Source organism: Equus quagga, chromosome 9, assembly GCF_021613505.1.
Source record: "Equus quagga isolate Etosha38 chromosome 9, UCLA_HA_Equagga_1.0, whole genome shotgun sequence".
Taxonomy (NCBI): domain Eukaryota; kingdom Metazoa; phylum Chordata; class Mammalia; order Perissodactyla; family Equidae; genus Equus; species Equus quagga.
The window spans coordinates 37,221,178-37,247,661 of NC_060275.1; the positions used below are offsets into that span (position 1 = coordinate 37,221,178).

At 43.4% G+C, this 26,484-nt stretch overlaps 1 protein-coding gene across 14 annotated transcripts in view; it reads right to left on the reverse strand.

The window, feature by feature from the left end:
• Positions 1 to 26,484, reverse strand: part of FHOD3 (formin homology 2 domain containing 3) — a 456,138-nt gene that overhangs the window by 68,579 nt on the left and 361,075 nt on the right. For 9 of the 14 annotated variants that reach the window (XM_046671920.1, XM_046671918.1, XM_046671917.1 and 6 more), the window contains 4 exons: positions 24,429 to 24,563; positions 22,599 to 22,649; positions 15,927 to 16,141; positions 2,126 to 2,422 (listed from right to left, as the gene is read on the reverse strand). In XM_046671920.1, coding sequence (XP_046527876.1) covers positions 2,126 to 2,422; positions 15,927 to 16,141; positions 22,599 to 22,649; positions 24,429 to 24,563 — 698 coding nt within the window. The remainder of the gene's footprint in view (positions 1 to 2,125; positions 2,423 to 15,926; positions 16,142 to 22,598; positions 22,650 to 24,428; positions 24,564 to 26,484) is intronic. The other 5 variants (XM_046671913.1, XM_046671909.1, XM_046671919.1 and 2 more) reach the window with 3 other exon arrangements.

Consider the following 26,484-nt stretch of genomic DNA (forward strand, 5'->3'; position numbering starts at 1 on the left):
CCCATAATAAACAAGACAGACATCCCCATCCTCACAAAGCTTACATTCAAGTGGAGATAAAGGACAGCTATATAAGTAATTACAACAAAGTGTGACAAATGCTATGATAAAGCCACTCTCACTAATGCCATGGAGTGGAACACAGGAAACAAAGAAAAAGAAAACCACAGGAACATAATAAGTTGAGCCTCTTTCAAGCCCCACAAATTCATCTTCAAGTAACAGATACAGTCATTAAAAACAAGACTGGGAATCATTTTGATTGCCTTAATGATTCAACTGAGAACATTCTGAAAAGCAAGAGCTATGATGACAGAGCTGTCCTGACTCCATACAACTGCTGACAGTGCCTGTGAGCAGTGGGATCTTTTAGAAATCAATAAGCTACAACAAATAAACATGATCACACCTCTAACAGCACCAGACTGAAGCAGAAAAAATCACTGCAGAGACCTAATTCCTGAGTCTCTACACTTGGAAACCACCAGCTTTTGGTAGAAAGTCAATGGTTCTTCAGTGGGAACAGAGTCTCCATTTTTGGAAACGTGTCCTTATTTGGAAGACTATTGGACAATCTGATCTAAGAAAGTTCTGTTCCCTGGCTTATTTTTACTAAACCAACTTGTTGATACATTTTAGGCCTGCTAAGCGTAGTTATGATGAATAATTCTTAAAGCTGTTTATATAAATAAAACGTGATTTAAGTCCAAACTGATCAAGAAGTCTTACCTGATACCCTGCACTGTGACCATAATTATATTGAATGTGAATAATAAGTAGAATTTGGGAGATTTACTGTAATCTTACTTGGAAAGAAATTAAGAAAGTATCAATATATGTAACACCTCTTAGCATATACATCTTCAACCAAACAGTCATAAGATTTTCAATGCAATAATTCCTAAGACGTAAACTAATAACGTCTTTTAGTCCTTTTTCACTGCATCATAGTAATCAGTAATACAGAGAATAAAATCTAGTGATATATCATAATTGGTGAAAACTCAAATTTTAGCTATTTTAGACTAAGCCATTGATTGACAGGTCTCATGGGCGACATTATGGTGTCATTAATTCATTCCATTTTCATTCATTCATCTATGCTTCAGAGACACTGTATTCTCAAGCTGTGAACTAACAAGCCATACGTGGGTCATGCCACTGGTTGGCAGGTCCTTGTGGAGCCTTCACACTGCCCTTTGAACCCAAGATGTAGGCTCTTTGAGTGTCACTCTGTAGTTTAATGAAGGCCGGCCCATAAGACATCCTTCACTGGTGAGGAGAGTTAGTTGCAAGAGGCGGCTCCCTACCACCCTGACAGCACATAAGTCACAGGCAGGAAAACCAACCCCACAGTGTAGCATAGGAATCATAATCCAAATGATTATAGAAATCATTTCCAATTCCTATAACCCTCCATAGTGCCCACTCTGAGTCCCTAGTGAGGACTAACATTCCATTTGTCACCATTACACAGGTGAACTGAATGAATATCAGTAGCGTAGCAAAAAGGTACAATTCCATAAGGAAAAGCATGTACTTTATACCAGAGAAAAGAATAATCCTGAGTATACTACAGAAAATTACGAATATTCTAGTAGAAAACATCAAATTGACCTCAGCACATTGTGAACTGCCACTTTTTGGAAGCACTCATTCAATTCACTTTAACAAATTTGCTCTGGTCTGAAATGTTCAGTCATAATGGTTTAACCTACTTCATTGAAAAAAGTCTTTCAAGGGAGTAGATAATATGCCATGTCTCCAAATTAAATTAGGAAAAAGCTACACTTACTATTAACAATCAAACAAGTAGAAGGAAAAGGAATTTCTCTGTTGGGGCTTATGCCCTAGGAAAAGTCCTCTGTTGCCCTCGAATCGGGCCCTTTCGGCACCTGGAGAAGTGATGGTGCAACAGCATGGCAGAGGGCGTGGGAGCCACCTTTCTATGGGACAGGAAGTTGCTGGCTGGCTAAGAGTGTGGCCACATTCCTCACTTCCAGATAACAGGTGACACAGCACAGTGAGTGAGCTGAGCCAGCAGGTTGCCTCAGAGGCCAGCAAACCAGGTCCCCCACCCCAGGGTTCCCTGGAATATGTTTATGGAGAAAAGGGGCTTTATTACCAGTTCCCCTGTCCCTGGAGAGCTTGTCCTCCTTCTCTTCCCTCTCCAACGTGCTGCTGGAGGAGGAGATGCTGGAGGCAGAGCAGTTGTCCCTCTCGTTCACCTCCTCGTTCTGCCTCTCTTTCTCACTGAGGGAGGCTCGCTCTTCTGGCTCTTGCTCCAGTGCTCGCTCCACTTCACTCTGTCTTCCCACGTGAGCAGGGGCTATTTCCCGGCTAGCCTCCTCAGCAACCTGCCCCACCTCTGCCTCTGGTTCCGGTTCTGCCTCTGGTTCAGGCCCAGGATCCCTTGCACTTGCTGGAGGAGACAACAATGGAGATTATAATCATAGCAGGAATCTCTTGGAAGTGTCAAGTGAGGTGTGAGAATGGATGTGAGGTTGACTTCTCTGTGCTGGCTGTGGTGGGCAGAATTCTAAAGGTGGCCCCCAAGACTCCCGTCCCCTGGTTGTTCAATCAGGCACGATCTAGGCACTGCAGGGAAAGGATGCAGCTGACATTCAAGTCTCAAGTCACCTGACCTTAAGGGTATGGAGATTATCCAGGTGGACCTGATCCAATCCAGTGAGCTTTTTAAAAGCTGAGTGTCTTCTGATTAGCAGTAGGAAAGGAAGTCAGAGAGACTAGAAGCACAGAAGGATTTGACACATTAGTGCTGGCTTTAAAGACGGAGAGGCCACATGACAAGGAATGCAAGTGGCCTCTAGAAGCTGACAACGACTCCTGGATGGCCACCAACAAGGAACAGGGACCTCAGTCCTGCAAGCGCAAGAAACTGAATTTTGCTAACAACCTGAAGGAACCTGCAGGTGGGTTCTTCCCAGGGCCTTCTGATAAGAGCCCAGCCGGCACAACTTTGATTTTGGCCTTGTGGTACCCAGGGCTAAGAATCCAGCTGAGCCCTGCTGGACTTCTAACCTATGGAAACTATTCAATTTATGGATAATAAATGGGTGCTGTTTGGAATTGCTATGTTTGTGGCAATATTTTATGCAGCAATAGAAAACTAATACATGATCCTTTTACCTCTTCAGGAAAAGAGAAAAAAATCCATGGTGAAACAAGCTGACAAGCAAGCAGCAGCCTGATGTTGTATCAGTGGCTAAACCAACGAGGCCTGCCAACCTGTACTTGAGTCACATTTGCTCACAATGGGAAGTTAACCTATAATTTTGAAAGCTACTTAGAAGAATCACTTATGGGCACAGAACTATTTGTAAACCTTTCAAGACTGGAGTTTTGATGCTTGTACCAAGGTAAAATGCCCAGATTCCCACGTGTGCCATCATCTAGGGAGCAGGGAAATGGCAGTATGGCTTATGCATGCTTTTGCTGAGCAAAACTCTCAGCTGTGAGCTGTGGATGGGTAGCAAAATGATTGAGGATACAAAAAATTCTGAGCCCACTGCTGCACATGAAGGCCAGAGGAGGATGGGTTACTCCTGAGGATCTGACCATCAGGGCTGGGCAAAGCCACGTTGCTCGAATCCAGGCAGTGTGCCCCAAGAGCATGTGCTCAAACAAGCAGATTGGGGAGCTCTCTCTCTGTGGAGGTATCATGCCAGTCCGGTGAGTGAGGACGGCTGGCAACGGGGTGTGCAGAGCAGACCCCGAGGTAGGCCTGGCAGTGGCATTATTATGGGAGAGGAAAGCTTAGGCCTCACTGGGCAGGGAGCCCAGTTGCCCTCAGCTTCCCAGCAAGAACTCATTCTGCCAGGACTCACTAGGTCCAGCAGACAACCTCCCCTCCAAGTCTGCTCTCAGGCTGCCTTCCAATTGGGTAGGGAGGGAGGGAGACAATGGGGAGGATGACACGCCAGCCTCTCCTTATGTCCTTGGGTAACTTCCAACCACCACAGGGAAGAAATACTCCCTGTGGGAATCCCCCAATGCCCTTCAGGTAGGAATGGGTCATAGAGGACAGAGGGCCTCTCCCTTCTGCCTGCCTGTGGCTTGATGACACACTGTGTATCTTCCAGCCTAGTACAAGAACCTGCTTCCTGGAGAAACTGGAGGAAGGGAGGACAGGACAGCAAAGGCACTATGCTGTCTATTGGCTGTCCCTGCTGGCTACCACCAATACGGACTGTTATAGGAACTGGTGATATGAGGGCAAAGTTTCCAGGCAGAGATGCACTGTCTGGCAGTAGCAGAGGAAGCCAAAGGGCACAGAGAAATGAACCCACATGCTCAAGAATGGGTGTCAGGCACTTTTCCTTAAAAGCAAAAACTGGGCTGGGTACAAGGAGAGTGAACAGACCTTTGAGAAAAATTCCCTTTGGTGTTGAAGGAATTTTTACGATAATTTCTTTTTCATCTGATAATAGAGTATTTAGCAAAGAGATACAAAACCCCATTCGTTTTACAAGCATGGCAAAAGCATAGTTGTAGCAAGAGCAATGTCATCATTTGGTTGACAGAAAGCATATGTTCTTGCACACATTTACTTCAGAATAGCCACATCAAAAAGAAAATGTGTTTCCAACAGCCTAGCATGTGGCATGCATTTGAGTTTTAATTGGTGAGCATATGGTGAAAACTGGCAAGGGAGCCTCCGTGTGGCTTTATCACTGAAAGAGAGTTGTGCGCAGTTGGTCGCCATAAGCCTGTGTCTACTCACCATCCCCAGGAGACCAGGCAGACAAAGTAGGAAGAATCCACGATTTCATGGTTGTTTGACTCCAGCCTACACACACTCCACTGTCGTGTTTCCTTCCACTTAAGCAGCAACTCTGGCCCCTGAATAGCCAGCGGCTGCATGGACAGGTGTGGTAATGGACATGCATACTCTAGAAAAGCCACACACTCTTGGGAATAAACAGTACAATTTCACCCCCATATGTAAGGGCCTAACTTCACGGAGTCGGACATTTATATGTGTGATCTGAACAGTGGGGTGGTTTTTCTTTTCCATTACAGCTGGGGAGGTAATCGTCTCCAACACTATCTCCTAATCAGAAAGCATTGACTTGGTGTCCACAAGGTCTGACTGCAACTCTTTGGGGTGTCAGGCTGTCCTAATGATGAACAAATTAAGCAATATTCACATACATTCAAGTCAAGCAAAACCACCAAAAGTGGAGAGTGAAAGTGATAGAGACAGCAAACGTGCATAGCTGCTCATTCCTGACAAGCTCTGTGCTGTATACATCAGGCAACATGTGGGTCATAACACATATTGCTGCTTTCAGAGGGCCCACCACCTGGCTAGGGACACAGGACATAAAACTCATCAATGGAGGTTATGGTAGTATGTGGCCAGGCACTCCAGTGAGGGTGCTGGATAACAAGTGACAGGGACTTGCTGGAAGGAGCAGCCAGGATCCACGGCAGAGTCCATCTCAAGCCGTATTAATCAAACACAGGAATAATTGCCCAGAGGGCCAAGACCTCGCCTTCCTTTCATGTCCAAGAGCCCCCGGCACGGTCCTGAGGCATCTGCTCATAAAGTTCACATTGATACTCAGGAAGTACCCAGGATGGCTCTGGGACTGCACACTGAATTCCAGAACATTTCTGCTCCCCTTTCCCATTCTCTTTTCTTAAGACTTCCCTTGTCAACACCCCCCTCCCACACACACACAACCATTCCTTTTGACTCACTGCCCCAAGCAGATCGGCTGCTCTCTGAGCAGACACAGAGAAAAGTATCATCTACCCACTCTGAGTCCCTAGGAAACTGGAGGAAAAGTCCTAAAGAGAGCTAAGACATTTGTCAACACCAAGGGGCAAGAACTACTCACAACCTCCCACTGTTGCTAGTCCCAGTATTTAATGAGCCTTTCTCTTGCCCAACAATGGTGTTGGTGGTGACAGACACAGTGATACACAAGACAGACCCAGCTCTCATCGCCATGGAGGTTATAGAGGAGCAAAGAGATGCTACCCGTCCTGCCATGGCCTCTGCTGGCAAAGATGGCTGAACCCTAGCACCAAAAGACACAGGGTAATCCCAGCCCCTCAGCTTGCACTAGATACAATTAAAAAATATTCATAAACGTGATGGCTGTCCTAACAGCAAGAACACAGTGCTGTAGGAGGGTACGACCAAGGTCTTTGGCAAGGCCTGGGAAGGGACATAAGTCTCTGTGCCAAAATAACATTTAAGCAGAGTCACCAAGGATGAAAGGATTAAAATGGGGAAAAGTGGACACGAGAATCTTCTTGGCAGACGAAAGCGCACGTGCAGAGCCTGGGAGCACAGGTGTGTGGAAGGAATGAAAGATGTCCAGTGTCACGGGCAACAGGCCTTGTAAGGCAAGGTAGGAACCTGGGACTTTACACTAAGGGCAGTGATGGCTGCTTCAGGCAGAGGTAGGCCATGTTTCATTTTGTCTAAGATGACCCCTGCCTACGCCTACATCACAGGCAAACTATGCTTCCCGCTGGGCCAGCTGAAGCATGCCTGGTTGGTGTGAGGCAAACAGTCAGGAAACAACCCTGTAGATAAAGAGACTGAGGAGGAAGAGGTGAATGCCAGTTGGTGGGGCTCAAGAAAAGAAAACAAATAAATGGTACCACTGGAAGAACACATGGGCAAGTGATTGCGATTCTGGACACTGGGAAGAAGTTTTCCATCCCGGAGATCCACTGGGGGAGGTGCTGTGTTAGCACTCGAGGGGAGCAGGGGGCTGCTGGCTCCCTCTGAGGCGCTGTCACTGAGCATTGCACTTGAACTGTCTACTAAATCCTCAGACCTCTCTATGGGGAGGGATTGCTTACTGCCCTCAGAAAGCTGAGGCCGGGAGGGAATGGTGGAGACCCAGGCCCAGGTGCCAGGCAGGAAGGGGCACGGCCCCCACTCCCAAGCACACGACTGTAAGGACCCAGCAGCCCCGTCTTCAAGGCAGGCTCAGAGTGACTGTGATAAACCAAACTTGCAAGTCAGGAGTGGCCAGGGCTCCCCACACTTGTCCATAACCACCCACGCCTGCCCATCACCTCAGACAGAGGAAGGACACAAAGCTCTGACCGCATCTTCGGGGCCGGGCAGAGGAGGAGGGGAAACACGAGGAGGACTTGGGCCAGGTGCCCGGCAGCCCTTCTCCCTGCGGTGGGTGTTAGTCTGGAAATGAAAGGAGGACATGGCAAGAAGTGCCTGGCAACATAAAAGGCGTCCAGAACTGGGCTCTGTCTTCCTGGACCACGTCCTGAGAGAGCAGACTGATGGGATCTTGGCATGGCCAGAACGCACTTAGCAAAGGCCAGAAAAATGTATTTGGCGAGAACCTGCACTGACCTGATTCAGAGGGCTGTAAACTAAACTTTAAGGTTGGAGTAGAGGGTATAGGAGGAGAAAATAAATCAGAATTAAACTGGATAAAAGGATACGGTAATGGATAATTTATGCGATGTGGAAGAAATAACAGGAAAGAGGAGGTCCACAGTATACAGTATTCGGAAGGAAGTAACAAGGAACCTGGTCATCACCACCCTGGGAGGAAGGACCTATAAGCAGAACACAGCCACTAAAGGGCATTTGTTATCCAAAGGAAACAGACCTTACAGAAGAGAGAGGTTGGAGAGCCAGAATGCGAACCCATTAGCACGAGAACCACAGGGAAAGAGGGAAAATTTGAGTGTTTCTGTTGAGAGAATATAAAAGGTGCCCAGTCAGATGACTGGTCTTTCCCTCAAGCAGATCACAAAGCTGGGAGAGAGGTAAGGAAAGAGCAGACCTTGAGGATTTCAGCCAGCTCATCCCCTGTTCCAAGGCAGCGAGGGCAGACATTGACTCATCCTAGCTGGTTCTCTCTCTCTTTCCAACAGCCCAGCACTTGCTCCTCACCTGGTCCCGCAAACCTCACTAGACATCAGGCCCTGCTTGGCCTTCAAGCGAAATAAAAACAAAAGTTACTATGTATTGAGTGCCTTCTACCCACCAGTGCAGTCCTAGGAACCACATACACAACACCCTATTTAGTTCTCATGTGCACAATATGAAGCTTAAAGGAGGAAACATGTTCAGAGAGGTTAAGTAACTTGTCCAGGGCTACACTGCAGGCTGGATACTCTCAGATTGCTCCTCCAGTCCCATTCTCTGTTCTGCTCTGTGTCCCGGGAGGCTGGCCTCTACAGAGAGTACCTCCTGCGTTTGTGTTCCCTCTCACTTTCAGATGGGTCAGCCCCCCGGAGGTGCCAGCAAAGGTGGGAGGAAGGAGAAGCCGGAGTATTTATGCCCCTGCTCTCTCTCCATGTTTGTTCTCAGTTTGACAGAGGTTGTCAGGCCACTGTTTCTGTCCCGTGGGCTCCCTCCCAAGGCCACAGGCCTTACCAGGTCCCAACCATTCACCAAGTTCCTCCAGGTCTGGAGGTGGGAGCAGGTTGACAGTTTCCCACTGTGGCTGATCTGGTCTCTGGGTGCTTTCCTATCTGCTGATGCTCCCTTGACCCTCTCCACCCCTTGGCAAGCCCGTCCCTCCACTGACTGCCTTCAGACACCCTCTGAACATGTGCCATCTGCTTCCAACAGGACCTCACTGACAAACACAGCAAATGCTAACAGAGCTGGGATCTGAACCTTGATCAGCCTGACTGAAAAAGCTTGAGCTGTTAATAGTGATGTTACACTGTGTGGTCGGTGACTCAGGACACAAAGGAGAAGCACATAATCATTCCTGAAAAACAAACAAACAAAACACACAGTGGGCATGAACCTTCCAGTTCTTCAGTGTCCCTGACAGTGGAGTCCAGAGTGTCCAATTTTTCTTTGAAGAGATAAATCGCTGGTAAAAAAGATCTGAAGTTAATAAGTCTTTGGGTGGCTTTAATTGATTTCATTCTGTGATGGTGTCTCGATGACTTTGCCAGGGCTTGGCTTTCTGACAAGACTTATGAAACCCAAGTCTGGGCTGGCCAGTTCTATAATAGTTGCTCCAAACTGTGTAGATTCCAGGGACCTCCCCAGTTCAGAGCTAATAACTAACACCATCAACTTTAAACTTGTGGTCCCAAGAGAAAAAGCTCACAACTTTGAAAATTCTTTAGAATTTGCCTTTGGTCTTGGGCCAGTTTTGCAAAGCTGTTCACTCACATTCACTCTAGAGCAGTGTTTCTCAGCCTTGGTACTATGGATATTTGGGGTCAGGTAATTCTTTGTGGTGGGGCTGTCCTGTGCATTGTAGGAATGGCAGCATTCCTGCCTTCTACCCACTAGAGGCCAATAGCACCTCCTCCCCAGTTGTCACAATCAAAAATGTCTCTAGACACTGCCAAATGTCCCCTAGGGGAAAAATCGCCCCTGGTTGAGAATCACTGCTCTATAGGAATAGTTTCACTAGGAAGGGCCAAATTCCGTCTACTCAAGCTTTACAAAAGAAATACTTTATCATCTGAAAAACACTGTTTCATCAGTCTAATGAATTTGTATGCCTTCAAAATTAAGTTCAGCTTTGTCCTCAAAACTCAGACCTAGATTTTTCCAAACAGGTTTAATTGAGCCTAAGCCACCTCTTAAGATGAAAACCATCCATGGTCAAAAATTATCTTCAATAGCCCCTTTGAAAGGTACCACTTTATAGCTCTTGTACCTACCCTCACAGTTCCAACAATCAAGGTTTTCATTTAGCTTTAATGCCATAAGAAGTACTGGGCTTATAGTCACGAACCATGTGAGCTCCAAAGACAAATCCTTAAATTCTCAAATCACATTTGATGCAGCAAGTCGTCCACACTACAAGAGTCACATGAGAGTCAGGAATGGCTCAAGAATAAAACAGACCCATGGCCCTCATGTCATGCTTACATGGGGACAAACACCTGAGTTGGATGTGGGGAAAGATTACACACACTATTTAAACTGTAATTTACACTCCCCACTATTGCCCTTGAGAGTATCCTTCTGATTAAGTTCACTTGGTTAAACATGAATATGATATAATTTCACTGTAGTATCAATACAGGACAAAAAAAGAAGTCAGATTCAGGGGCCGGCCCGGTGGCGCAGCGGTTAAGTTCGCATGTTCCGCTTCTCGGCGGCCCGGGATTCGCTGGTTCGGATCCCGGGTGCGGACATGGCACCGCTTGGCAGCCATGCTGTGGTAGGCATCCCACATATAAAGTAGAGGAAGATGGGCACCGATGTTAGCTCAGGGCCAGGCTTCCTCAGCAAAAAGAGGAGGACTGGCAGTAGTTACCTGAGGGCTAATCTTCCTCAAAAAAAGAAGTCAGATTCAGGTCCAATTATTCTAATATTGATTAACACATAGATTCTACTTCACGCTATAAACGGAAAGTGAAAAGCAATTTAAGTGATTCAGATGGCAATGTCTAAGGAGGTGAGTATACACATCCTGAGTTCAAGAAGGCCAAGGCTGGAGATGCACACTGGGCAGTTTTTAGTGTATGGATGGTAGTTAAAAATCAGGTGGGTGAGGGCACAGTCAGAGGGTGTGGCATGAAAGGAGAGGCTTTCTAGGAAAGAAAGCTTAAAAAACAAATCCGACACTTAGGAAATGGGTGGAAGAGTAAGAGGATTGAAACAAAACAATGAGAAAGATTAAGACAAAATGATGAGAAAACAATGATGAGAAATGCAGAAGACATGAAAGCCAAATAACACATTGAGTCTGGAGATTATCTAGAGGATGCACAGGAATCTAGAGCTGCTGGATCTAGAAAGTCAACAAAAAAGTGACTAGAACTTCCCAATGTACCTGGTGGAGGCAGCTTTCTCTGAGGAAGTATCTCCCTCTGGTACAAAGGGAAGACATGCTTACTGCTGAATCTTCGGGATTTGGGGTCCCTAAGCTCAGGGGTCCTCTTAGTGTGTGTGCAGCATCACTTGGGCCTATTCACACCACCTTGTGGGAAATGGGGCTAAGGAAAATAGCATAAATGTTGATACTCTGGCTACTACTATTGCTTTGGGTAATAAAGTCTATTGTCTCTAACCCAGGAGTTTCGCATCTTCTGCCAACATCTGTGAAATCGTGGAAGACTAACTTACCAGCTTGCAAGTAGGGTAAAGCCTCAGACTCACAGTTTTTGATACCTAATTGTTGTTTGTGAAATTATCATGTTGATCACATAATACCCTTCTTTAACAACTTTCTCAATGCCATTCTGAGCCTTGTCTTTATTTAAGTATCCTTAAGTAAAATTTATACTTTGTCTACATCAAAAGGACTCAAGACCATTTAATGTTTTAAAATAGGTGCAAGAAAGCACACTGCAGGCAACTGTCATTCTCTATAGGAGGAAATCAGGGAATATTTTGCCTTTTTCCATTTTTAGAGACAGAGAAATAGTAAGGCAGGAAAAATCCAATGATTTGAAAAGGCTCTCAAAAAAGTTCCATGGCAGGTGTAAAAGCAGGAAGGGCCTTGGCCTTGGGTAGAGTTCCTAAGAGATTTTGTCTAATTGACCAAATGGCATCAAGTAGCAGCAGTCAAGTGAGGTATGGGAAGATGGGGCAGCCCTGAGTCACAGAACCACAAGGAATCTAGTTTCCTGCCAATTCATGAAATACTGGACTGAAGGTGTCCAAGAGCTTTATGCAAGGGCACTAGCATGCATTAAGCTGATGATTGGTGATATTCTATTGCTACTGTGCCCGTTGGAAATAGGATACCAGATGTTTCTGATTTCTTCCATGTGGATTAGGTAACCCAGGAGAGTGTCTACACCTGAAGGAGACTCAAAACATGTTACACAACGAAGGTGACAAAGACGCTCAGTGAGTGACTGGAAACAATGACAACAGCCATGATGATGAATGACACCTACATGAAAAACAATTATTCACTTAAATGAACTGCACATTTCATGATATAATTATACGTCTATATTTTATTTCCAGGTTTGAGGATAAGGAGGCTAGAGGAATTGCCATATTTACCAGTACTTTAAATGCCTGGATCTGTGAGAGAAAATATCAGAATACCATGTCAATAATTTCCATAAATGCCTCCAGGTGAATGCTGGTAAGTAGCCCCCATACTTGATATCTCTGGGGCCAAACAATGAGATAGTTGGAAATACCTAGGAATCAAATTACAGGTAGAAAAAAATCACTATTGAACACATCTTTCCCTGACGTAAAATTAATATAGTGTGGCAAAATTTTCAAATGAATTTCTAAGTATTGTTTCTGTGTGCAATATAAAGAATACCAAGCTTAAAATGAGAAAAATAATCTAGCCATTATGCATGCTTTCCTGGATAGATTAGTGGGTGAAAGCTGCTTGTAAACTCTTGACAGCAGCTTCCTTCCACCCGAATGGTCATCTCTCTCCACCTAGCCTCAGGAGGGACTCAGGCGTCAGGACAAGGAACAACAAAGGAACACAGTTCAATCCTGGGACACCCTGCAGGGACCACCACCAACACCGGGTTTTCAGATGAGTGGTTTTCTCCTCTTTGTTTCCATGAAGTAGGTTACCTATATCTGATACCCACTGAGATAATAGGTTACCTTGCTATATCGACTTCACTTGTGGGTACACAGATTGTTATTAATCCTCAGAGTAACTGTCTCAAGAGTCATATTGAAGAACTCCATCCCAATAAGAACACTATACCTATTTCTCTGATTACTCATAATAACTTGTTTCCAGAGTCATCTGTGAGTTTCCTAAAATAATAGGAAATAAACTTATTAGATAGATATTCTGATGTATACCACCAGGCGCAGTGAAAATAAGGGAAGGATAATTAAAACAATGAATGAAGAGAGGGGTCCTTCCATGTTTACCTAAATTGGGTGCTGTCTCTATTAATTACAGCACAGTACAAATGAGAACACATGTATGTTTGTTCCTCATGTGGGCCTGGCAGTTTCACATGGTGCAAAAATATTCAGACCATCACCACTAAGTCTGGTCCATATTGGGACAAACATCTGCTGTGAGCCACAGTAGGGTCAGATGGAAAAACAATTCAAGCACACATTGACTTGATAGTGGGTGGCATAATTTATACAAAAGTTACAGCAGATTGAGCTGGGAAGCTTTTTTTGGCTGAAAGTTCTCAGTAGATGGCACATAATGGTATTGGTATTTTACCATTAGGCCTTCCCTCTTTCAAAATATATTTTGTAGGAGAAAAGGAAAAGAAGATTCTGATGTTTTCATATCTTCTGCTATTAAAAGTTCTCCAGAATCTGAGTAAGGAGTTTTACTAAAAGAACCCATAAAGTGATTTTAATACTGAAGTACATATAATTCAATAACAAATATTCATTTTTCCTCTTTTTTTGTCAATATAATTCTGAAATGTGGGCCATAATTTTTGCAGATATTGGGGAGAGGTTAAGCAAAGGGATGATGTGGCATTAACGTGAAGACCACCACAAACACTGTGGAACCATGACCCTGATCAACAGCTGGGTTTGGTACCAAAACACTGGTTCTACTTCCAGTGTGGTGCCAACAATATCCGAAGCAAATCTTCCCATCTATTTGAGCCTCAGTAAAACATAGATAATAGCATCTCCCCTACTTATTCAGATGCAAGACATTAAATAGTAACACTTGGGAGGAAGGGGCAGAGCATGCAAAAAAAATGTGAAGTGGATTATTATCAGATTATTCCACAAGAATAAAGTATAACAAAGCAAGTCAACCCCTGGCACATTTAGACCACATAACACCAGGTGTTTGGTGTAGGACAAACATCTGGACGTGTGGTTATATTTTTATTCTTCCTCCAGATGTTGGGATATTGTAAATGTTAGGGATAAGCAAAAAATTACTTTGAGCATTTGAAAATGGGGTCTGGTAAACAGAATAGACTGTTAATTGGATGCCAGCAGAATGTTTCAAAGAACAATAACAAGGTAGGCTGACATCAACCTTTCTGTCACCCAACTTTGTACTTCTGCCATAAGGGCACAGACCTCCAAACCAGAAGGAAGCCTCAGCAGTTCTTTTTGCGACTATCCTCTCACAGCATTTCTTCTTATACACTTACAATTTCCAATTGTATAATTCAGTTAGCATTAGGATAAGGAGGTTAGAATACTTTGCTGGTTCCAACTGATTTGGATGATAATTACTTAACATATGATTGACAGCCTTCTACTAGATTCCACAGAGCCATTGCTTTTTTTTTTTTCAGGAAAAAGCAGACATTATATAATGCTATTTTAATAATTTGTAATTATGTCTAAATTCAAGTTCAGTATTTCTTTCTCAGATACAGGTATCACTTATTCTGTGATTTCAGTCAAACATTCTCTCAGAGTCTATTAATCCCTTTTCTGTAGAGGAGAATGACATTTGCTACTCACCCTTCTTATTACATACTGAAATAACTTTATTTTTCCCAAATGCATATTGTGTATATACAAAATAAGTATCTTGTGTGTTCTTATTGAAGTTTAAAATATTCTGTGCTTTTAATTGGATAGAATGGCCTCAAGTTTGACTATAACTGGACAAAATACTGGAGGAACTGTCTTTTTGCCACAAACAACAAGCAGATTAAAAATTCTGAGGACAAACGATATTTATAGATACTGACAATTCCCTCTCAGCTTGGGGCCATTCTGCATTTCACAGTTTAGATAAACATTCTATCAACTGCTGCAGGTACAACTCTTAGAGTTAAAAAAAGTTCCAAGATTAAGTGCTGAACCACAACTGTGCAAGGGAATATTTCTCATATTGCCTCTGGAAATACCACAATTTAGATAGAGGGTGATATCAGGCAGGGTTTGGAAAGCACAGGGCTACTATAGAACAGTCTGTTTTCTTGATTCTCAGAATCTCAATATTTTAAGGCCGACATTACTCATCTATGACTGAGCCATCTGCCTGAGACAATCTTCCATGGCTCGGGGACCAGGAGTAACTGGATGTGATGGAAAGCTGTGGTGGAGCCAGCCTGCTCCTGCAGAATGAGCCCCGAGGCTTGGAGAGCTGACGAGGAATTGGACAGACAAGATTGTTCCGTTACATCCAGTTCTGCTGAGGTCATGGAGTCCTGCCTTGTTTAAATTAAACTTTATGCCATATTTAGTCAACCCTCCTAGAGTTAAAAGTTTAGTGTCTCTGTTGTCTTCAGTTGGCTAAGTCTAGATCAGGCTTCCAGCCATAACACTGGATTAAACCAAACAGTGCTAGTTGCAGGGTTAATCAACACAACACTGTGTAGGCGCCTGTGCCCAAGAACCATCCTCTCTCTTAATACTAAAGAAAATGACCCACAATTTGCAGAGCAATCCAAAAAACAGCTGATGCTCCAAGGCTGCAGTGTACAATATCATTGTTTTTTTTCCAAATAAAGCTAAGACGACAGGGAATTTCTCCAGGGCCAGCCTGTCTGTCTGCACACAAGCATCTGCACCCACACCCACGCACCAGTAATCTTTACTATTTTCAATTTTTTCTACTTCAATATATAACTTCTATTTTCACTACGTCCACATTTTTCTTTGCTTGCTTTAATTAATTTCATTCTCCACCATTTTAATTTAAAGCAGACCGACAATTCCTAGGCTAAAAAAATTTAAAAGTGGTCACTTCATTGGGCAGATCCGATAAATAAATAATACCAAAATTATAGAGTACTAAGTTAAAACCTTATGATTTAGTATTAAATGCCAAAGTCAGTCTAATTTTCGATATTCTCCCTTTTCAATGATCATACATTTACAGTCTTTGTAAATAATCTTGTTTTAATATAAGTGGCTCAGAAGACATCTAGTTTATCAGTGGCAGCACAGGTTGCAGTCGCTCCAAACTTACCCTTAGTTGCCTCTCAGTATTAGTTTGCACATAGGAATGGTTACTATTGCCCAGAAGAAGCTTGTCTGATGTTAATTAACCCATCAGTTTCCCCTCTACTCTCCTTGCACTCACCTTGGGGATGCTGAGGTGTTCCTGGGGAGGAGGATGATACTGTGAGAGCCTCTTGTGAGTCTGGAGACGAAGGGCTATGGCTCAGATGGGCGGGGGAGGCAGGGGCTGCCGGTGAGGTCAGGTCCAAGGAGAGGTCAGCTCTGCCCCGGCTCACACTCCGGCTTCTCAGTTCCTTCTCGTGTGCCTCAGCTGCCAACTGCTCCAAGTATTTGTATCTGAAAGTTAAATTCCAAAGGGTTTCCGTAAAAAGAAAGAGGAGCCCGTGGCTGATGCTTGTTTATGGATGAAACACCTGCAGAGTGAGCTGGTTTCCTGATGCACAGAGCACAGCGCAGGGCTGGCTGGAGGGCCAGTCTGCCAAAAACACCCAGCAAAGCCAAGATGCTAATGATTAAAAATCCCGCATCATTCATAACCAAACAAATAGGGGGAAACGGCAACATCACAGTCTCCAGATATTGGATCGCTGTTACAGAATCCTATTTTGCTCTTTTAGAAAGCATTTGTACAAATAAGCAAAACAGCAATAATGACTGTCAAAAAGCCCTAACAGTGACAGCTGAAAACCACACGCCCTCACTGCTCGCAGCTGTGAGGGGAGGGTGCCTTGGGGTGGCAGAGAGGAACAATGCCCCCCAAATACCAAAACGGATTGTTGGACGAAGGCCTCCCTGAATTTCTGAACCTGCTTCAATGCTAACAGCAACACGACTGGAATTCACTTTGTTCTCTCAGTGTCGACCATGGAAACTTTTTTATACTCTAACATATTTCTGAGTAGGGCTCAGACATCCAATAGCTCGGACCTGACGTCACATATAGTTTATTCATCAAAGTCAGTTTAAGAGAACAAAGATACATCTGTTTTGCATTTCAGGCAGGCAGAACCCACTAACTGTTTATTAAGACCAGCTACCAATCATATTCCTCAGAGTGCGCTTTATAGATCAGACTAAAATAACTGAAATATGTGCCACTTCCAGATGTCTGCTAATTTTACCCACCATTATTTGTGCAGAAATAAATTTATGAATGTAGCTGTAGCTGGTTTCTATCTTATCTACTGTAAACATTGCAACAGCTTCTTCAAGACCCTCGCTCACATCCATCCAGATTCACTACTTCAATTTCTCCCAGTGGGCAAGCCCCCAACCATACACTGCACATGGCACTCCTAATTCACTCCAGTAAGAAAGGCAGAGCATATCTATAAAACCTTTAAAAGAAGGCATTTAAAAAGCATCATTTCTTCATCCAACCCTAAGGTGGGCGTGGCTCCCTCAGGTCTGTAATCATCACCTCTTCTCCCTGCCAGTCCAAAGCTGTCTGCCTTTCATGCCAGGCTCGCACGCTCCTCTCCCTCAGTGAAGCCGGCCTTGACCACCACAGCTGGAAGCGATCTCGGCCTTGCCTCTGAACTCATGTTGGATATGTAGTCCGTTCAACTCAGATGGCATTTTACATTTAATGCCTGACATATTTAGTCATCTTTTCACATGTGTATGTCTGTTTTCAACAAGCAGATAATAGGGTTTTTGAGAAGAGGAAGATTAGCATCCTGAGTTCCTTCCCTCGGCGCCTTGCATTTGTCGGCTGACAGGAAGCAGGGAAGCACGCAGGGAGAGCCTGCCCAGCAGCCCCACCCCGGCAGGGGTCCACCTGCAGCACAGGATGCCAAGGGGGCAAACTACCCTATTTCACTTTCTTGGGGAGTGAGCTGACTTTCATGGTGAATCTCTGATAAACTGTGTGATGGCTCAGCATATACAAACATCTGAGGCTTGGCTCCCAGAGCAGCTGCCTCACGGTTAGAGGGGGAAGCTACACCCAGAAAGAAGGCTTTAGAAACTCTGGACTTTCCTTGTCAACAATGTTGCCTCTCAAAAGGTAGGAGAGGTAACAAAAGGAAGATATTTCTGAACTTAATTTAGACCAGCAAGGAAAAACCACCTGGCTGTGGAAGTGACAGGAATCTTGGAAGAAAGTGGTCTTGGGAGTAAGTGTCAGAGCCCCGTAGGAGATATATTTTAAGTGAGATGGAAGACTTTGTGAGTGTAGGTGTCCCTGTACTGAGTCCAAGCCTTCTGTGACAGGAGAAAGGGGCAGGTGAGGAATGAACTGCAAATAAGGGGACCCGCCCAGGTGCAGGAAATCGGAATCTTGGAGCCGGAAAGCAGGGCTCTAACAAAATGAGAATGAAGCCTTGTGTGAAAGGCTTCAGGCCAGGAGGACAACCCATTTACGACCTGCATTCAGCTGGCCTGGCCCTAGTCCTGGCTTCTCCATACCCATCCCTGTGGGCAGCAAGGCTGGCAGGCATGTGCTGGCAGCGAAAGGGGTCACCCCATTTCTAGGGACTCCAGGGGTTGGGCAGACATGACTCAAAGACTATTCTCATATGCCCCTCAGTCTCATGGACGCCATCCCTGAGAATCCATGAGACATGGGAAGAGCCATGGGTTTAAAGTGAATTTTCCAAGGATGCGTATACGGCAGGGCAGATGACATGGGGACTGGTTCAATGCGTAGAAAGTTTCAGTTCTACAAGATGAAAAGAGTTCTGGAGATTGGTTGCCCAACAAGGTGAATGTACGCAACACTACTAGACTGAACACTTAAAACGGTAAATTTTATGTTACATGTATTATGCCACGATTAAAAACTTTTACAAAAGGCAGAGGCAGGGAGGCATGGAGGCCAAGAGCCACTAAATCTTTGTGAAAAAGTAGCATTAGGCTTCTTTTGCAATGGCTGGAGTGGTGAGGGTGGACTGGCAGGCACAGGGATAGCCAGGCCACCTGGTACTTACAGCTTTATAACTCAGCAACCTCTCCTGCCCCATGACAACCGTTGGCAGTTCTTGGGGAGGAAGCTGGCCCTATATCACGACTTCCCTTACAGAGTGACTCTAAGTGTCACGGCACATAGGGGCCCAATAGTACCTGATCCCAGGAGCTCACTAGGCCATGCAATGATGAGTCACACATCTCTGCTGCCTTGTGACACAACGGCCAACCAACAGACTCTGATAATGCCTTTCGTGTGCAGAACACTCGGTGTTCTATTCACAAACCACAGCTCCAAGAAAAGACTTTTCACCTTTGCTCCCTTCGCTAAACATTTCCATTTGTCCTACCTCTGCCTGTACAATTTGTTTATTCTTTCATCTTGTCATAATTTATTGAATATTTGTTGTGTGACTATCATGTGCTATGAACCACAGTAGGCACTAGAGATTTAATAATAAACAAGAAAAAGTCCCACTCTCATGGACCTCACAGTTCAGTGGGAGGGACAGGCAAACAAACCTTTAGGATGGGCTCACACATCCACCATGGGTGCGGGCTGCAGGGCTGGTCCCGCAGCCAACGGAACACATACAGGCTTAGTCTCTTCACAGAGCCCTAGAGAAACCTTGCTTGACTTTAGATTAACCAAAGCGTACTCACTGATGACTTTTCCTGCCACCCTCCTATCAGAAATGCCCTTACGTTAAACCAGAATCTGGCTCCAAGTTCTACTCTGTCCTCAGATCTGTAAGCAATGTTTAGAATCCTCTATAACTTCTTCACAGATCACTTTCATGCATCATTTCCTAAGTCCTAGTCTAGCCCTGACCTTCCCCTTGCACTCTGTTCCCATAACCCCCACTTGCCATGAGGGATTTCCTCTTCATGTCTTGCTATCTCCCTCAGAGTTATCCAAGCCCTGTTGTTAGTGCCACTGAGTCAATTCTGACTTCTAGTGACCCTGTGTAGAGTAGAGCAGAACCCTGCCTGGTCTTTTTGCGCCATCCTCTCACCTTCCAGCGCTATATCAGTCCATGCTCTGCTGCTATTCACAGGATTTTCATGGCCAATGAACTTTTTTCCAAAGTAGGTGGCCAAGTCTTTCTTCCTAGTCTGCCTTAGTCTGGAAGCTCCACTGAAACCTGTCCACCAGGGGTGACCCTGCTGGGATTTGAAATACTGGTGGCATAGCTTTCAGCATCACAGCAACACGCAGCTGCCATTGCATGACAACCGACAGACGGGTGATGTAGTTTCCTGACCAGGAAAGGAGCTCAGGCCGTGGTGGTAAGGGCACTGAGTCTTTTTTTTTTTAAGGTTTTATTTTTCCTTTTTCTCCCCAAAGCTCCCCCGTACATAGTTGTATATTTTTAGTTGTGGGTCCTTCCAGTTGTGGCATGTGGGACGCCGCCTCAGCATGGCTTGCTGAGCGGTGCCATGTCCGCGCCCAGGATCTGAACTGGTGAAACCCTGGGCCGCCGAAGCGGAGCGTGTGAAATTAACCACTCAGCCATGGGGCCAGCCCCGAAGGCACTGACTCTTAACCACTAGACCACCAGGGCTGGCTAATCCCTGCCCTGACTCTGCCCCAATATGTCCCCAGCCTGGATCTCATTCCTTACTACTCCCTGTTAAAAGAAAAATTATTTGCGAAGGTCATTTCAATCAATCATGATCAGATAAAGCTGCTTCTAATATTTTTTAAAAAATTAGAAGTAGCACCTCAACAAAGACTTACTCTGGGTCTGTCCCGTTGTCAATAAAACAGTTTGAAATGAGATGATATGAAATAAAGTAAATAAATCAAAATAAAATTAAATGCGTCTAGACGGCCACTACACCTCAAGATAGGAAAATACATTTATCTTGCACGCTAGACGATATAGACTTCAAAAAACCCTTTGCTGTGACTCTGGCCATCTTTTTCTGAGTCGTTGCATTAACGCTGAGAGACATGGGACCCAACAAACACGCCTGGCTCTATCCTGAAGAGTTAATAGATGGATTCCTCTTCCTTATTCCTGAACCTCTTTCCACCTCTGATCTCCATGAGTTCCCCCATCCTTTTCCAAATTCCATTATACTTGGAAATCTTATCTTTTCCTGGCTTACCAGGAACCTCCAACAGCTTTCCAAACAGGGATAAAAGGACATCTCCCTCATTCCCATCTTCATCAGGTAATTCAAGAAGCAAACTAATCAAGAAAACTGGCTGGTCCAAACCAAAGGAAAATGCTTGGCTACTTCCCCAAACCTCCAAGTAAACAGAGAGGCGGGCTGTAAGGAGCGATCCCACAGGGTAGGGACAGCCTGCTTTTGTACCAGCTAAGAAGGCCCAGGCTGATGGGTGGCATAGGGGTGAGGACTAAGTTCAGAAGGAGAGGAGATAGAAGGGGAATGGAAAACTCCTTTGCACAAATTTTCCAGGCAGAAGTGATGCTCTGCTTTGGAAAAAACAACAGTAAATAATATCCAGAAAGAGGTAGCCTTTGGTGGTTTGGGAAAATTTTGAGGTCAGTCTGAGCCAGTTCAGACCTTGACATCTCCCCAGAGCTTTCAAGCCTTGCCTGTGCAGACATAACCTGACCGGCAAGTTTTCAAAAGCTCAGAAAAGTGCAGAATCTGGAGGGAAAGCTAAATAATAAAATAAAATAAAACGTGATTTCTTAAGCCTGGGCATAACGTCGGCAGCATTTTCAGTAAAAGTATATGTCATGTCCCCCAATGTCAAAAACAGGTATGAATTTGAGAAATAGAAGTTTCTTGATTCTTTACCAGCATCTTTCACTCTAAATTTGCTGGCCATAACTGGTTATTAGGACGGCAATAATCTAATAGAACGCTGGAACTAAAGCAATGCCAGAGCTTTGTTTATGAGGCTGACCTAAGCATCTAATTTTTTAATTGAACACAGGCAGACTCCACTCTTCCCTGCATTCAGACTGTCCTGATCTATTTAGCTGATGGTGTCTAAAAAAATTAGCAAAATTCCACTTTTTATTGGCATAGTTCAGAGATCGTTAGATTCCCAACTGGCTCTGGTATGAAATCAGCCTTTTCATCGTTCCATGCAGTAACCCCATCTGGTGGTAGAGGGAATGACTGCAGGCTGTACAGTGCCAGGGGGCAAAAAGCTTCTTTTACTGGTTTACTTCCAAAAACAGTTTTATTGGCTTATCGAAGTTTATCAGACACTGAATACATTAATTTTGTATCTTTTAATGAGATTCAAAGGACACTGTCACTGAAATTAACAAAATGGTTTACAGCTCGAATATTTTAAATAAAGCTGTTGGTTCATTTGCTCATTTATACCATACATCCTTCCTAAGTGCCTACTATGTGCCAAGCACTGTGGTGGGCACTGGGACACCCAGGAAAACCAGGCATGGTTCCTGTCTTCAAGGAACTGAGTATATAGTTCAGTAGAGAGACAAGTCAGGCACATCTAGCAAGGAATGTTTGGCAGCCCAGGCAGTGCCAGGATAGTGTGTGTGCTCAAGTATTTGTTGAAGGAATGCTGAACAAGAGACCTTGGAAGCACACAGTAGGGACCTCTAACCCAGGCTCAGTAGTGGTGATGCAGGGTATTTAAATATACACCATATGGAAATATGCTAAAATAATGTGCTTGTTTGGAGAAGAGTTTTGGAGGAACCAAACACATATATTTCATACCATGATGGGACTAAGTAATAAATCTGTACTTTATTGGAATATTTAGGTAACTAGGACACTCTATTCTGCAAAATGCCAGTTACTCAAGGTCTTGGGTGCCTTATGAGAAGCTATTATATTTTAACACAGTATCCTCTGCATGCCTGGTCAAGAGTGCAAAGTCATGCACCATTTGGTTACAATGGGAAAGAAGAAATATACAAACCTTTCTTCTCTTGCTTGTCTTTGTTCTTCTCTTTTGTCTAAATACTCTCGGCTAACAGATATATGCAGAAGAAACAAAATAGGGAAAGAAAATAAAATTAGATGCTCATAAAATTGCCAACAGATGATTAATAGTATATCATGAAAACGCATTCTTCCTTCAGGAATGGAAAGTGGTTGTAGTTGAATTTTTAAAAAACAAATATAAAAGTTGTATTTTAAAAGACGCATCCAATGAACTTTTTATTTTGGCTATTGTATTTTTCAGGTCTATATGTATTTACATTTTGCTCTTCATTATATCTTCTATTTCTTTGCAGAGACTTATCTTTTCATTTGTTTCAATAATATTTGCCCTAACTTCTTAGAAGATATTTATAACAGCTGCTTTAAAGTCTTTGTCTGATAATGACAACATCCATGTCCTTTTGTGCTTAGCATATTTTGATTCTCTTTTCCATTTAAGATTTCCCTGGTTTTTGTATGACAACTTATTTTGGATGGCATTCTGTACATTTTAAACATTTTATAATGAGAATCTGGGTCTTATTTAAACTCTGTGAAGAATCAGCTAGGTTAGGTTCAGCCTGTAAGTTCTGACTGCCTTTTGATATTGGTTCCAATGTTGGTTTACTTTACGCAGCCCATTAACCCCGTCTTACAAAAGCCAGGATTAGTATTTCACCCACAGACTTGAGATATTTGTTTCCATGGAGTACTGAAGTACAGTTAAGGCAACTTCACAACTCTGCTTATATTTTGATCATTTCTACAATTACTCATATTCTTCCCAGCTCCTGGAAGAAAGTTATTGAAGCTATAAATCCTCATTGACAATGCTTTACAAGCTTTGTAGGTTTAACTGGGAGTAATTGATGGGAATATTGTTTGTCAAAGAAACTGAAATGAGGAAACAGGAAGTGGAGAAATGAAGAGAGAAATGAAAAGAAGAAAAAAGCTATAGGAGAACTATAGGAGAGATGCTGGGAAGAAGAAGGGAAAGATTAGGAGAAGGTTACCAGCAAGGTAGAGGAAAGAAAGGGACAGGAAGAGGGGAGAAAGGAAGAATAGAAGGAATGAAATGTGTAAGGAAAGATTTAGCAAGTGTTTGTATTCCATAAAGCATTGCACAGCATGAAAGGAGTGGAAGGAGGTCAACCAGGAGGATGGGGAACACAGGTGAACAGGCTGAAGGAGAAACGGAGAGACACTGGACTCAGCAGGGGCGAAAAGGTCAAGACATGGAACCTGGAGTGGGCCACACCCAGAAGAACATCCGTGGGATTGGACAGAGACCAAAGAGATCAGTGGGATAACGGGCTGGGAGTGATCAGCATAATGACTTTTTCCTCTCCCATAGGAAGAGAGATTACTGTTTAAAAAAATATATTGAAGATTGCTACAGGGAACAAAAAGCACACAAGAAAATGGGAAAAGCATTTTCTTTTAGGCTTCCAATAGAATATGAATAAAACATGAATAGCTTTAGGGGGAAATGGCAAATTAAGTTAAGACAATTAGGTTCTCTGTCTTGAGGAAGGCCTGGATAAGACCATTTTAGATAATGGAGGACCTAAGAATACACAAGTCCTTAATTGTATTTGGCTGGCTGGCTGTGCTTCCTGCCATATGGTTAGAGAATAAAAAGGCCCTAACAAACCAGATCTAGCCTATTTCAGGTACGTCTTGCTCTTCCTTGAAACAGAGACAAAATGTGAAGCGAATACATTACTTCCTAACCTTTCAACACAAGCATTGATCATATAGAGCTGTGAATGCATGTGCTTTAACGTTCAATTCATTATTTTAAAAATCTTAAAATTCTTCTTACTTGAATTTGTTTCTTTCTTCTCGTTCTATTCTCTGTAATCTTTCTTCTCTCTCCTGTCGCCGCCTCTCTCTCTCTGCTGCCAACGACTCTTGGTGCTGCCTAAAGGATGACGTGAGAAGACCACTCAGTGATGACCTAAAGATACAATGAGTTAATGTTTTAGTGACTTGGCCTATGATTAAAAGTATCAAAGCAGGAATTAGTCAGACCTTGGTTAGAACTGAGGGCCTGCCGGTACCTAGGTAGTGCTTGGGGAAAATTACTGAGTGTCTCAGGTCTTCTGTTTCAGGATCTTCAACTGTGAATGGAGATAAGTAACCTGCCTCATGTGCTGGGAGGACAAAAAGGTGGTAATGTATACAAAATACTAAGTAACATGACTGGCATATAAGCAGTCATCAACAATGAATGCTATTATTATCGAAAAGTATTCCAGGAGTACAGTATGCATAAAATATAACACACTCCCCCCCCCCCGCCCCGCCCCACCACATATACACACATTTTAAACTTGGTCTACAGTAAGACTTTGATGAGCTGGAATCAACATTCAATTTAAAACTGTTTTCTATTTTACACATACTAAAGATGTTTTACCATACACCAGTTTCTCAATATACTTCTCAAAATAATTATGTCATCTTAAAACAAGGCATTGGGATGACAGATGAGGAGAAAAAGACAGCAATGGTCTGAAATCTGAGTGGAACTAAGGAAATCTCGTTCTATGTCAAGAAGCATTCAAGAACATGCAGCATGTTCAAAGGACAGCACTTGACTCTTTGTAATACCACACAAACAACCTGCACTGTTCATTGAAGATGATGTAATAGGAAGGGTCAGCTGTGTGGAGGCCTCAGTGAGGGACCGTGTGGGTAGGTATTACAGGAAATGTTATGGCAGGAAAACAGGTAGGAAAAGAGAAAATTAGGTAAATTCATGAAAATAAAGAAGGGGTTAGCTGGGAAAAGGCATCTGTTAGAACTCTGGAGAACAAAAAACAATCTTCTATGGACAATTGGGCCCTCATTTATTGAAGAAAATACACTTCTAAAGCTAAGACATAAGTATTTCTGAAATATAGGTTGGGTAAAATCTTACTCGAATTAAACGAAAATATGCTTGCCTGGTGGGGAACACAAGGCCCCTTAGTACAGGAGAAAGATGTGACTATTGCACCAAATAAATTTGCCATAAGTCCCACAGCCATTCTCCCTAGAAAAGGTGAGTCACCCTGGCTATCAGTCAGAGGGGGTAGGATAAGTAGAAGGAAAAAACCACCATTTTGGTAGCTACAGGGAAGGAGTAATGAAATCCCATATTCCAGGCTCACTAGGAAGGAACTCCATCAGCTCTGGATACTCAGGCATAGATAGAATTTTATTTATCTTTCACATAAATGGCGGTCTAGACTATCTTGTATATTTATATGTTGTTTTAGCTACTGTTATTTTTTTTTCTGTTACATGCAGCTAAATCTAATCCACAATCAGAGTGGAGAGGTTTATTATACCTGTTGCACTGTGATAGACAGAAATTGTTATGGATATAATAGATTTGTTTAACCTGATGAATAAGTTATATCTAACAAATGAACATATGTACTCAAGTGCCCCAAATTAGAGAAAGCACATTCTTCTCCAATACACAGGGATTATTCAAATACTGACCATCAATTCTGCCACAAAGCTCATGAATGAATGCCAAGAATTGGTTTCATATGGGCTACCTTCCTAACTACAATGCAACTGAATTGAAAATAAAAAACAAGAAGATAAATTTGAAAAATCCATGTAATTTTAAACACTTCTAAAAACCTCAGGTCAAAGAAAAAAACACAGAAAATTAGAAAACATTCAAAGGGTACTATAATGAAAAAACTATATATCAAGATTTGTAGGATGCTTCTAAAGGACATTTATTGCCTTAAGTATTTATATCAGAAAAGAAGAAAGAGTAAAAATTAATGAGTGGTCAACTCAACAATTTGGAAAGCAACAATGGAATAAATTCAAAGAAGGCAAAGAAGAAAATAAAGATAAGAACAAAGATTAAT